Source organism: Hippocampus bargibanti, linkage group LG12, assembly GCF_051943395.1.
Source record: "Hippocampus bargibanti isolate YZ-2025 linkage group LG12, ASM5194339v1, whole genome shotgun sequence".
Taxonomy (NCBI): domain Eukaryota; kingdom Metazoa; phylum Chordata; class Actinopteri; order Syngnathiformes; family Syngnathidae; genus Hippocampus; species Hippocampus bargibanti.
In genome coordinates this window covers 207,373-220,271 of record NC_142745.1, presented here as the reverse complement: position 1 = coordinate 220,271, position 12,899 = coordinate 207,373, and the positions used below count along the sequence as shown (strand labels likewise).

General features: G+C 43.6%; 1 protein-coding gene across 1 annotated transcript; it reads left to right on the top strand.

Annotated features, from left to right (window-relative positions):
* The first annotated feature begins 2,724 nt into the window (after window positions 1-2,724).
* slc16a1a (solute carrier family 16 member 1a) lies at window positions 2,725-12,654 on the top strand. Its single transcript, XM_089009675.1, has 5 exons — window positions 2,725-3,020; window positions 6,784-7,058; window positions 9,033-9,176; window positions 10,675-11,448; window positions 11,918-12,654. Exons 2-5 carry the CDS (start codon window positions 6,842-6,844, stop codon window positions 12,136-12,138), a joined length of 1,356 nt encoding a protein of 451 aa, XP_088865801.1. The 5' UTR covers window positions 2,725-3,020; window positions 6,784-6,841; the 3' UTR covers window positions 12,139-12,654.
* Window positions 12,655-12,899: the final 245 nt, after the last annotated feature.

The following is a 12,899-nucleotide window of genomic DNA, read 5'->3' as shown; positions in this document are numbered from 1 at the left end:
TCGCTGGGATTGTGTATGCGACACAAAGGGAGCAAAGCGACACACACCGGTGGGCGCTACAATGACGAGCCAAGACAGCGTCGGAAGCGACAGCTATTGGAAAGCTTCCTCAATCACATCATTTCTTCATCTTTTGTCTTAGACATGTGCAAAAACGTGTCCACTCCAGTGCCATGGTTTTTGTCATTTTCACTCCAATTCCAGGAGCCGCAGAATAGTGACTTTTAGGACTACATCGACATTCAACGGAGCATAAGAAAGCTTCGACCTGTAGAAGGTGAAAGCTCTTGAACAGAATGAATGCTTCCTTACTTTGAGCTAATTGAGTTTAGGAAACATTCATCATGTGAGCCTTGGAAGGAGCCGGATCCCTCTCAGGGCATCAAGACTTTTCTTTGTAGCTCCGGCACCTTCAAGGTTCATTGGCAGCCACTTTTTTTGCCCCACAAGTGCGTCTTTGCGTTGGTCGCCTCGCAATCACACTCAGTCACGACCAAGTTGCAGAGGCGCTACGGCCTTTATTGCTTTTCGCGTTGGCGCGGCGGGGTGTTGTTTTGCTAAGCAACTCCGCTTCGGATCATGCATTCAGAGTGTCAAATGAAAAGCTGCACGCGGCGCACCTTGGGGCCTCGGCCACACTCGTGAACCTTGAAGGAGGACGTGGGCCATGACGCCTTCCGGCTGATTACACTGTGCTGTATAGGAGCCGTCTTTAGCTGAGATCATCAATTTTAAGCCCACAGAAAATGCTGGATGGACTTAGTCCCCTCGCAAACACAAGCTGTAAATACACCAAACAGCACGTAGCAAATGGGCGTTCATGAAAGCTCACTTACAGCTTCTTCACGCAGAGCGAGATTGTTGACAAAAAATGTGAGATGACGGGTCTTTTTTTTTTATATAAACAAATAGGCTGTGGTAGATAAATAAGTTTAAATGGCCGTATTTTCCAGTGTGTGAGGCGCACTGGACCATAAGGCGCACCTTCAATGAATGAAAAATGCTTTCCAAATACAATGATACCTCAGTTTACGAACTTCATTAGTTCCCAGAAAATGTGTGTAAGGCCAAAAGTTTGTCTGCCAAACATGTATTTCCCATAAGAAATTAGAATGGACATAAGTCACCCATTTTAGGCGTCATTGTATCTCATCTGACTTGTTGAAGAGAAACACACTCAAGGTTCCCCCTAATTCCACCTTCATTCAAGAAAATCTTCTTCTTTTCCCTTCAAGGCGTCGTCGCCACAGCAAATCAGTGTCTTTAGAGGTTTGATCCGCACGTTTGTCATTCAACAAAATGTTGAATCTATTTTGAAAATGTGCTGTCTAAGTCAGTGAAAATATTGATTCACAGCCCCTGTCCCATCAAACATTGGGGAGCGCAGAACAATGTATGGAATTCATCCATACATCCATTTTGTTTGGCTTACCCTGTTCGGCCTCTCGGGTAATATGAGGCCCATTCAGTATGCGATGTCGTGGACAGGTCACTAGTCAATTCTTGTCAAGATGACTTGATGCAAACAGTAAAACACACGACATCCTAGCATACAAGATATGACAAGTCGGAAATTCAGAGTCACAGGGGTAAAACATTCCAGCAAGTAGGCCTCCTGAGACGTGATGAGTCAGATGTGAAAGTCTTCATTCCAGTCTTTCCAGAGTCTTAGTATGACTAAAAGCTATTATGGGAGCGAAAAAGACCCCACCACAGGCTAGTGTTAAGCCAAAGAGGAAAATGAAAGAAGATGACGGTCGAGCAAAAGAAGGAGATCATCGAAAAACACCAACGAGGTGTGCGTTTGTGTGACTTAGCGTCCCAGTACCAGTACGCTAAGTCGACCATTGCTACGTGTAGCTAAGGGTCTTTCTGTGTTGTCTAAGTAACGGTTTCCAGCAATAGAAGAGGTTGAAAACTTCTGTTGATTTGGATGAATGAAAAGCAGCTAGCATTGGACATTACGAGTGGGGGTATTATCGCCCAGAAAGCACAGCAACTTCACTCGGATATCATCAAGAGGCATTTCTTTCATTACGATACAATCGCACGTTTATTATACATAACATCAGCTATATTTTGTGTAGTTTTAGGGCTTATTTAGTTGAAAATGATGTTTTTTATGGGGACCTGGGAACAGATTATTCTCATTTTTAATGGTTTCTTACGGGAAATAAATGTTTGGCAGACAAACCTTTCACCTTAAGCACACTTTCTGGGAACCAATGAAGTTCGTGAGCGGAGGTATCACTGATTAAGAGCGAGTTCTCTGAGGTATGAGGTTAGTGCCCGGAATGTGCTCAGAAGTGTTGAAGTGATTTTCCAGGACCAAAAAGCTGTTGGCAACACTGAGCCTCCAAACAAAGAAAAGACATGCCTCACGACGATAAGGTTTCACATTCCCAAGCTTTGATACAAACTCTCTCGCTAGGAAGGAAACGCCTGGCCGAGGGCTGACCCGCAAAGTGTTCAAAATGACACGGATCGACAATATCCCTTGTTGGATGGGCCCGACTTGTAATATTCAGGTGCGGATAAATCAGCCAATGGAGGAAGTCGCTGTGTCGGAAAGCATCTTATCTCTTAGAGTGCAGACACGACTGGATATCCTCGTCGGTCAGAAACGCCATCGGGCCCGGTCGTCAATGAGCGCGACCTGTGCGCATGACGGAGGGGTGGGGAAAGCATTGTAAGGACATGCTACTAAGCCTCCGCGGGGCTAATAAGAGCTGAGCCACCAAAGTCCCTTGCACCAAATGTGTCCAACTTTCATCTGGGCGCTGAATGCACTCCAAATGTTGTCTAGTTATCTAGGGAAGGAAAAAACCCATCCGGTTTGAGACCGAGTTGAGATTGCGCTCAGACTGGATGTCAACTGACAGATGATTTTCGGAGCATCTGTGAAGCATATCGGCTGTATTGCTTTCGCTCGGTCGGCGAGGAGTCTGCCCTCCACGATCTGCAGCGACGTGTCCCGCTCAGCTTATCTGGTCCGATTTTGAGAGCTCCTGCTCGGCGAGGTAAGATACTTCCCACTTTTAACTACTGTTGCCCAATTTATTGGGGAATTGAAAATATGACGTGGAGCGCCGTTCCACAATTTCTTCCGGTTTTGGTTTTTCTTGCCAGAGAGATGCCGATAAAGCGCTGCTCAGACCTCTGGCAACTTTTTTTCCCCTACCGCGAGGTGGCAGCTTCGTGGTAGGGACTTTTGTACAGCCACCCCCATTTCAAGATCAGATAACTCCAGACCCGCGTAACCTAGGAATTAACTTTTTTTCTGGTTTCGTTTTGTGTCCATCCAACTGACTGTAAAGTAATCTAGAAATGTCTGACTTTTTGTACTTCTTGTGTCAAAAAAATCTGCCAAAATATTGAGAGTGTGTTATTTTCTTCAATTCTGACCTGTGAAACCAAAATCCTTGCAAAAAAATTGCTCCCAAGTCAACCTACTTTGACCATCTAACGGACTCAAAAGTATTGTAGAAAAGTCTGACTTTTGATGTATTGTCTAAAAAAAAAATCTGCCAAAATGTTGAGTGTGTGTTATTTTCTCCAATTCCGACCTGCGCAACCAAAATTCTTGTCAAAAATGGCTCTGACAAAAAAGTCAACATACTTGGACCGTCTTCCTCATTGTTAAGTAGTCTAGAAAGCTTTGACTTTTTTTTACAGATTGTCTCAAAAAATGCGCCCAAATATTGGGGATGTTTATTTTCTCCAATTTTGCCCTCGTTTCAAGGTCATGTAACTCCAGAGCTATATCGTTTAGGAATGTACTCTTTTTTTTTTATGAAATAAGAGAGTCTAATGTTTCTTATGCAGCATTGAATGTTTATTTTGTGGAATTGGAGTGAAAATGACAACAACCCTGGCACTGGAGTGGACACATTTTTAGCACTTGTCTGGCAGTGAATGTGGGCGTTCTCAAAGTGGCGTCGACGTCCGTCCAAGTATGATGCGACGATCTCATTTCCCGATGCAAATATTTAATATTCATTTATTTTCAATGAGACAAAAAACAAACAAAAACCAGTCAGGAGCCGCAAGAAGCCCCAAAGCCGTGCTGCGGGCAGAATGAATGAAATTGCTCCAAGCCATGAGAAAGCTACACGTTCATTTGATGATTTTCAAAGGGAATTCTTGGCAAGTTAGTGTCTGTACAAAGCTAGTCAGGAATGCCAAATGGACAATATTAGCTTCAGTGGAGGATTTGTTGTATTCTTTTCATATTAGCCCAAAGAAACTGCTCTTATCTCAACATTCACTTGGCTGAAATTTGCATGTGGCGGGCAAGTGGCAAGTTGTGTCCACTTTGGGCAGTAATGTGCACACCCACTGAGTCTCTGCAGAGGCCCCCCACCACCACCGCTTGCCTTGTGCTGCTGTTTGTTTGTTAAGAGGCACAAAAGCAAGCCAATGCTCTTTATTTTCGATCGTTAAAGTTTCCGGGGCATGAATGTTTCTCCCTGTCACAGATCATTTATTGACATTAATTTTCACCAGTTCAGTTTACAACTTAGCAATCAATCCTTTGACACCAATGCCTTTTTTCTTTTCGTGATCGGTGTGATTTTGCGCTTTTCTCCGGAGCCTCGTCCCTCCGTGTTGACCATTCATCAACTGCAGTCAGCCGTTGAATGGCGGCACAGACAACACAGTTCCCGCCCAACTCGCTCCCACATGGACGCATAGCAACTATTTTTGGACAGCGAATATCTTTCAAGTGGGTGTTCTTGCGTTCATGCTGATCCTTAATCTACAAATTTGCATAGACGACGAGAGTGAAGCGAGAACATTGGTCAGTAACACCCAGCCATTGTGTTGTGACATACTGTACAGTGAGTGATACCTCACTTTACGAACTGATTTGGTTCCCAGAAAGTGTGTTCAAGGCAAAAAGTTCCTCTGCCAAACATTTATTTCCCATAAGAAACCATTAAAATGAGTATAATCCGTTCCCAGGTCTGCATAAATCAGAATTTTCTACGCAATAAGCCTTAAAACTCCACAAAATATACCTTATTTATGTATAATGAATGTGCTATTGTATTGTAATTAAATAAAAAAAATGTACTATACAATAAAGTCGTTTTATTGACCTTTGTGATGGTAGTTGTCAAAGGATGACAAACTTCCAGGTTCTACATCAACGACCATCACAAAGGTCAATTAAAAAGACTTTATTTTACAGTGCAGTTTATTTCTTTCATTACAATCCAATAGCACATTTATTAGACATAAAATAAGGTATATTCTGTGTCGTTTTAAGGCTTATTTTGTAGAAAATTATGTTTTATGAGGACCTGGGAACGGGTTATTCTCATTTTAAATGGTTTCTTATGGGAAATAAATGATTGGCAGACAATGTTTTCGCCTTGCGCACACTTTCTGGGAACCAAATCCGCAAGCTGAGGTATCACTGTCTGTATTTCCTTCTTGTGAAATAAAAAAAGACATTTTGCCAGAAGAAGCAATGGATTCTCTCAAATTCAAAAATGAATGGCTGAATGTGGAAGTAAGAAGCATTTGGGTAAAGCAGGTGACACGGGCGGTGCGTGTGAATGGCGTAAATAACAACACGTTGTCCGTTTCTCCCTCATTTGCTCACGAGTTAAGTGCAGGAGTAACATTTACAGCTGCATAGCAGCAGCCAAAATCCCAACTCAATAACAAAAGTTCTTCAAGGCATTAAATATTTATTTCTCACTATGCAGACGTGGCCGATCCAATAAGTTTGTACGACCGCTCTTTTATAAGACAATTTGTCAAGCAAATCAAGTAGAAAGCGACTCAAGATAAAGTGGCATTTGATCGAGCTAGGGGGGGCTACGCAGGCAGCTGTGTGACTTCTTCATGCCGGATGTTTTCTCCTCTTCTGCGTAAACAACACAATAAGGTGTTAGACTCTGCACGTGGACTCAGATTCATCACGACTGAAGCGAGTCTGCTGGAGATCAGTGGGTGGGAGCGCATGCGGAGCCACGCTAGCTCCCTGAACAGCATCTTCAATCTCACACCGTGTTTGTCCGCCGAGCAAAAATATTCAGTGCTCGGTTCAGAGGTGTACTTTAGTCATCGTTTGGTGATCAGCCCTCAACGTAGCATAATTTCAGTCCAGCTAAAAAAAGAGGGTTAAACGGTATCATGGTCATTCTCGTTAGTTAGGGTATTTAATTCAAAGCACACATTTAATGCAGCGTAAGAAGAAACCTCAGACTCTCTTCTTTTATTAGAAAAAAAGAATGAATTCCTAAATGATATGGCTCTAGAGTTTTCAGAGCTTGTCCAAAATACAATGCAAAACATACGGTACATATTGGTTGAAGCAATATTGAACAAATTCCCGAATAAATACGTGAATGGCAGTTAAAAGGGACATGGACTCAAGACGTTTCTTGACAATTACATGGGGTTCTTTACGCCCCCACTAGAATGAACACGGTATTCTGAGCAATATTAATTTTAGGAAATGTGAATGAAGCCATCCATTTTTATTGAGCCGAGAAGGCAGCCATTTTTGCCACTCGCCACTGAAAATTGAAAATGACATCACAGTTGTCCAATATGACCAATCGCAGCTCGGCTTGCAAATGCCACATGACCAAAATCCGAAAACGGTTAAACCATGATTGCCGGGGACTGGAACCTTGAGCAACTGTGATGTCACTTTTGTCGACAGCGGCTGGCAGCAAAACCCGAGATGGATCAAAATTCATTTGTGTTGACGTCCATGTAAAGAAGAGAAAATCCCAATGAATAAAATGGTTCTTTTCTGCAAAGGTCCTCCTGTTTGCGGCACATCACATCGAGAAACAGAAAGCAACGTTTGCTCTTGAAAATGGCGCCGGCCGTGGGAGGTCCCGTGGGCTACACCCCCCCGGAGGGCGGCTGGGGATGGATGGTGGTGATCGGGGCCTTCATCTCCATTGGCTTCTCTTATGCCTTCCCCAAGTCCATCACCGTCTTCTTCAAGGAAATTGAAACCATCTTCAACGTCTCCAGCAGCCAGGTCTCCTGGATCTCTTCCATCATGCTCGCGGTCACGTACGGAGGAGGTAACTACATGTTCACAAAGCGCACCATTTGTGTCAAACTGTCATGTTCGATGAAGTGTCCCCCATCAGAATCACTCATCTTGAAACACAACCCAAGGAATCAAACCAAACACTTGGGCAATATTTCATTTGCAGCAACGGCGGCGGAATAACTCGTTTGTGTGCCCATCATTTGTTTAACAAGTGTCTGGGATTTTTTCACATTATTTTCCACGTTCTAACTCTCTGAAGTTCTATTGGACCGACCCCCTACCGCTTCAAATTGCTCAAACTCATTTGAAGACTCTCAATTGTCTTTGCAGTTGACAAAACATGAGCGTTGGGTGAAATTTGGGATAGGCTTGATGGATTGCTACGCATCCTCAATGCGTTTGCTTAGATGTTTGATGAGATGAATGAAAAGACGCAGGGCAGGTGATGATGGAGCAGCTTTTGTCGACTCTGCACGATATTCCTCGGAGGGGAGCAGAAAGATGGCAGCCGCCCTTGCTGCTATCTGCTCCACATCGAAAAGTGTTCCACTTCTCGTTGTTCCGATGCTCGACAAATGGCTAAAAGGGATGAAAGTGACCCTTTTTGTGATATCTGAAAAGTTGTGGTCACAACTTCCAAGATGTTCAACCCAGAGCTCCTTTTTGCAAAAAGCTATCCATTCCATCAAGCCAGCAACGACCATCACAAAGGTCAAGAAAACGACTTTACAGTTTATTTCTTTAATTACAATACCATAGCACATTTATTATACATAAAATAAGGTATATTGTGTGTCGTTTCTAGGCTTATTTAGTGGAAAATGATGTTTTATGGGGACCCTGGAACGGATTATTCTCATTTTAATGGTTTCTTATGGAAAATTAATGTTTGGAAGACACACTTTTGGCCTTACACACACACTTTCTGGGAACCTATTAAGTGTGTAAGCCAATGTATCACTGAATTTACATTTCAATGTAAATATACACAGATGACAGCAAGTGGCACGTTAGAAATTGAAAGTTAGCAGGGAGAGAGAGGCGTTTGCGGGCGACTGCGGCGCTGAAGCTTTTGCCTGCTTAGCACTGGCTGCACGTCAGCGGGACGAGTTCATTAAGCGACTGTTGCACACCTCTCGACTCCCTCCATTTTGGATCCATTACCTTCATCATATTCCGCAGCGGTTTTTATCCCGGGCAGCTCTCCCCGCGGCCCTTCCAGGAAAGAACTCATTGATAGCTCGGGGACGGCCTGCATTACAATTTCAAGAGCCTTTGTCTCGCGTGGCACCGCCAAATGAGTTTGGACAACCTCTAAACAAAAACTGTCAGTTTCCATTTCCATGCACCGGGCAAGAAGGCCATCTTCCCCGTGGGCCCTACCTAATAGACACTCAAAGCCTCCAACAAAAACCCATATATGGACCAATTTCACGCATTGTACGGAAAGTCGAAGGAAATGTGCTCATGGACCATATTTTGTGCTACGGGCGGAAGATTTTTCACCACTGCTTTACAGAATCCTCACATGGCTGCGGAACCGAATACTTGTGGCTCGGTATCATTCTAAGAGCCCCGCATTAAAGACGCGCTGATATTGTAGCACAAACGTGATAAGTCCACAACCTCCATCCGCATGCTGACAAAAGAAAAACCCAAACTTCCAATCTTTTTTCAAATGAAGTCCGTTTAAGGAGATTGCACCAACAAATGACATCTGTCAATGTGTTATCCATCTCCAAATCGTATAAATGATTATTTCATTACAGCTCTGGGTTTTTTTCTTTTCTTTCTGACGAATCCTCTTATTAATGGAATGAAAAGGCATCCGCTGCGGTGCACCGCTGACAAAAATGATGCACGAGTTGTTGGGGGTTTGACTGGCCTCGGATGTGGCGCTGCGGCTCTCTTGTGGGCAAAAAATAGAATTGCAGTCTCATCCAATCAGAAGCAAGATACCGTATACAGGCCATGGTGCGTGTGCTTGTTTCTATCTTCCCAGGTCCGATCAGCAGCATGCTGGTGAATAAATATGGAAGTCGTCCTGTCATGATGCTGGGAGGATGTCTTTCCGGATTGGGCCTTGTCGCCGCCTCTTTCTGCAACTCTGTCCAAGCATTGTATTTTTGCATTGGTGTCGTAGGAGGTAGGATACTTGACGTTATTCCGGTATCTTTTTTAATCAGCAAATATGTACTCCGCCGGTGTCAAAGGCAAGGCCCTGGGGACAAATCTGGCCCCCACATCATTTTATTGCTCCCATGAAAGCAAATCAAACTTTTGCAATTCCATCATGCTTGCTAAAGTCCTAAGCAAAATGTCAAATTGTCCCGTGTAAAGCACAGTCACAGTCATTATTTTGGACAAAACTTCTTCTTTCTTCTTTTCCTTTGGACTTTTCCCACAGCCAATCAGTGTCCTCCATCTTCAGAGGTTTGATTGGCATGTTTGTTTTGGCCAAGCTTTGACGTCGGATGCCCTTCCTGACGCAACCCTCTTTATTTATCCGGGCTTGGGACCGGCACAAGAAGACACTGGCTCGTGTCCCCTTGCGGCTACAGAACAAGCAACTCTATGAACTCAATCAAGATGAAGATGCTCAGTAAAAGGCTCCCAAACACAAAATGGTCACGGGCACAGCCGCATTCAGCAAACGAAGCAAAACTAGACTCACCATTCATTCATTTGCTGTGCGCTCTATGTGTGCTCGCAGTGGATTTCTTCAGTAGTGTTACGCCTAAATCAACCCAGACTGGAAAAAAAAGGGTGGTGTGATTTACGTGATTTAAGTCCACTCGACGGTACCATTAGCCAGAAAAAAACTGAGCCACCTTTCTTAATGATATCCATTAAGAAAGATGTCCATAATCACAGTTTGCAAAAACTATGACGTTACGTTGGTCCACCTTTTGGTTGCCAACTCGAAATCTGATTGGTTAGGTAGATTTCTGAAATGTGATTGGTTAAATGCTGAAACACGAAAACACGTCTGGAAGCAGCGCAACAGGGGAAAGTAATGAATTTGGAATTATTTGAGAAGAATTCATGGAAACATACTATTAACATCAGTCCGTGATTGAGATTCATAAGGGCCGCTTGAGAGGAAACCGTAACAACAATGTGGCCCGTGGGGGGGAAAAAAATGAGTCTGACACCTCTAATGTACACATATGCCTGTGACTGTGAAACTACAATTATCGGTTGTCCAAATGCTGCAAAGCAGACAGTTTTCCTCAATTGAAAGTGATTTCTCTCTCGTCCTAGCCCATTTTGAAGGAATGGCCCTTTCTGGTGTAAATGATCCACTCATATCATATCATGCCTAAATGACATGAGCGAATGTGTGGTAGTAGAACCCAGATTGTTTAAAAAAAAATCGCAAAGGGCAGAGCTTCATTCACGATGATTTAGAAAATGGCAGACCTTTGCCCAACCTAGCTTCGAAGAAATGGCAGGAGAAAGTGAACGGAGATTGTGTACGGTAAATTAATCACGCAGTGTGATGACATATTTGACAAAATGCCTAAAATAGACTGCAAAAGATGAACGTTGTTTCTTAAATTTCACCTTTCGTGCTTGGCCGGACCCTCCAGAATTCCAGTTTGATACCATCCAAAAGTTCCGTAATTGTGATTGTGCTTTAGGTTTGGGATTGTCCTTCAATCTCAACCCCGCCCTGACTATGATCGGGAAATACTTCTACATGAGGCGTCCCATTGCCAACGGCATTGCCATGGCCGGTAGTCCAGTCTTCCTTTCCACGTTGGCGCCTCTCAACACATGGTTCTACGACCGCTTTGGCTGGAGAGGAAGCTTCCTCATCCTGGGCGGCCTGCTGCTCAACTGCTGCGTCGCCGGTTCTCTTATGCGACCCATCGGACCCAAGCCCAAGCCGGCGGAGAGCACGACGGAGAGACGGAGCTGTTCGCAAATCATGAACAGCTTCATCGACCTGTCTTTGTTCAAGCATCGTGGCTTCTTGCTTTACATTTCGGGCAATATCGTCATGTTCTTTGGCCTCTTCGCACCGTTAGTATTCCTGAGCAATTTCGCAAAGAGCAAAGACATCCCGAAAGAGAGAGCCGCTTTCCTGCTGTCCGTCCTGGCGTTTGTGGACATGGTGGCCCGGCCCTCCATGGGCATTGTGGCCAACAGCAAATGGGTTCGGCCGAGGATCCAATATTTTTTTGCGGCTTCCGTGCTGTACAACGGCGTGTGTCACGTCTTTGCTCCCATGTCGGTTGACTACAAAGGCTTTGTGATTTACGCCATGTTCTTTGGCTTTGCTTTCGGATGGCTGAGCTCCGTATTGTTCGAGACGCTGATGGACCTGGTGGGAGCGCAGCGCTTCTCCAGTGCCGTTGGCCTGGTCACTATCATCGAATGTGGCCCCGTGTTGCTGGGACCGCCTTTGCTAGGTAACCCACTCAATCGCAAGCATTTCAGTGGAGCCTTCACAGTCGAACACCATCACTTCTGGCATACGTAGGACACAAGTAAAAGTAGAAGCAAATCGACGATTCATTCATCGAGAGCAAATTCATTAATAACAAAACGCAGGTGAACTCTTGTTGATCACTCGAGTTGCATTCCAGACTTTCACACCCACACAAAGGGAACATTTAGTGACCTGCCATTCATTTTTTTTTGGAAATGTGAGATGAAACTAAAGTAGCCAGAGAAAACCCACAACAGACTCTGTTTCGACAGATGTCATGACATTTTTTTTCCTGAATCTTCGAAACAACTTAATACAACTAGATATCATGAGACTTGTTAGGACTCCAAATCACGTCCACTTTGCCGGCGTTTGACTGTGAAGGTATCAAATCATACTCTGGTGTTGACTATACTAATGAAATCATAACTTTATTTTCCTCCTCGCAGGGAAGTTCAAGGATATCTATCACGACTACAAATACACGTACCAGGGCTGCGGGATCCTCCTCATCGTCTCTAGTTTCTTTCTCTTCATGGGTATGGGTCTCAACTATCGGCTTCTGAGGAAAGAGAAGAAAGAAGAAGAGCGAATGACCAGAGTAGATCATAAATCCTACAGAGACAATACGGGCAAGGTGGTTGAGGCCAGGAACACAGATGCTGTCTAAGTGGAATCATTTTATGTCACTTGGGTTCAAGTCATAGAGATAAATCTGAAAGCTTCCTGCCTCATTCAAGACAAATGTCGAGTGAGCAAACACTTTAGTTTGGACCACCCAACAAAAAACATTTATATTGTACTATCACAAGCACATCATTGGAAAATATTTATATGCTACTATATGAAAACATTCGAAATAAGGTCTCTTATTGTGTCAGCTTGCAATAACCATTACATTACACTGTATGATGTTTTCTCCTATTTTTATGATTAAATGTAGTCATAAATGCCGAATGTTATTCTACTTGTGTCACTATGTTGAAAACAAAATGTTACTCTTTTTTTTCTTGACGGAAAATTTTGTGGAATGATTGCATGGTTTGCATCTTCGTGTGAACAGGAATGCATACTAAATGTCTGACTGACAGAGTTGCTGTACTCATATATTGCATTCACGATTACAAAGGAAGTCTGCAACTTCCAAATTGTTTATTTTTGCTTCACACAAATAAATAGAAAAGACCTACAATGATTGTCTCGTGGATTCATTTCTTGCTCATGATTCTGGACTTGTCGAAGCTAGATGGACAGATGCCAAATGGATATGTACAATGTAAATACTGAATCAAGTGTGTTTTCCAGCACATGGGCCATACTCTACCTCAATCTGGCCCACGGGGCATTTACATTATCATACATTACAGTCGTAATGTATGATAATGTCATTTGTTGCATGAAATTAAAATGTTTCCCTCAAATTGGTTTGGA

What these genes read in the sequence shown, in the direction of transcription:
- slc16a1a (XM_089009675.1), top strand. Translation starts at nt 6,842, where the DNA reads ATGGCGCCGGCCGTGGGAGGTCCCGTGGGCTACACCCCCCCGGAGGGC. An exon ending in TTGCATTGGTGTCGTAGGAG is followed by an intron (nt 9,177 to 10,674) that starts GTAGGATACTTG and finishes ATTGTGCTTTAG; the next exon opens with GTTTGGGATTGTCCTTCAAT. An exon ending in GCTGGGACCGCCTTTGCTAG is followed by an intron (nt 11,449 to 11,917) that starts GTAACCCACTCA and finishes TCCTCCTCGCAG; the next exon opens with GGAAGTTCAAGGATATCTAT.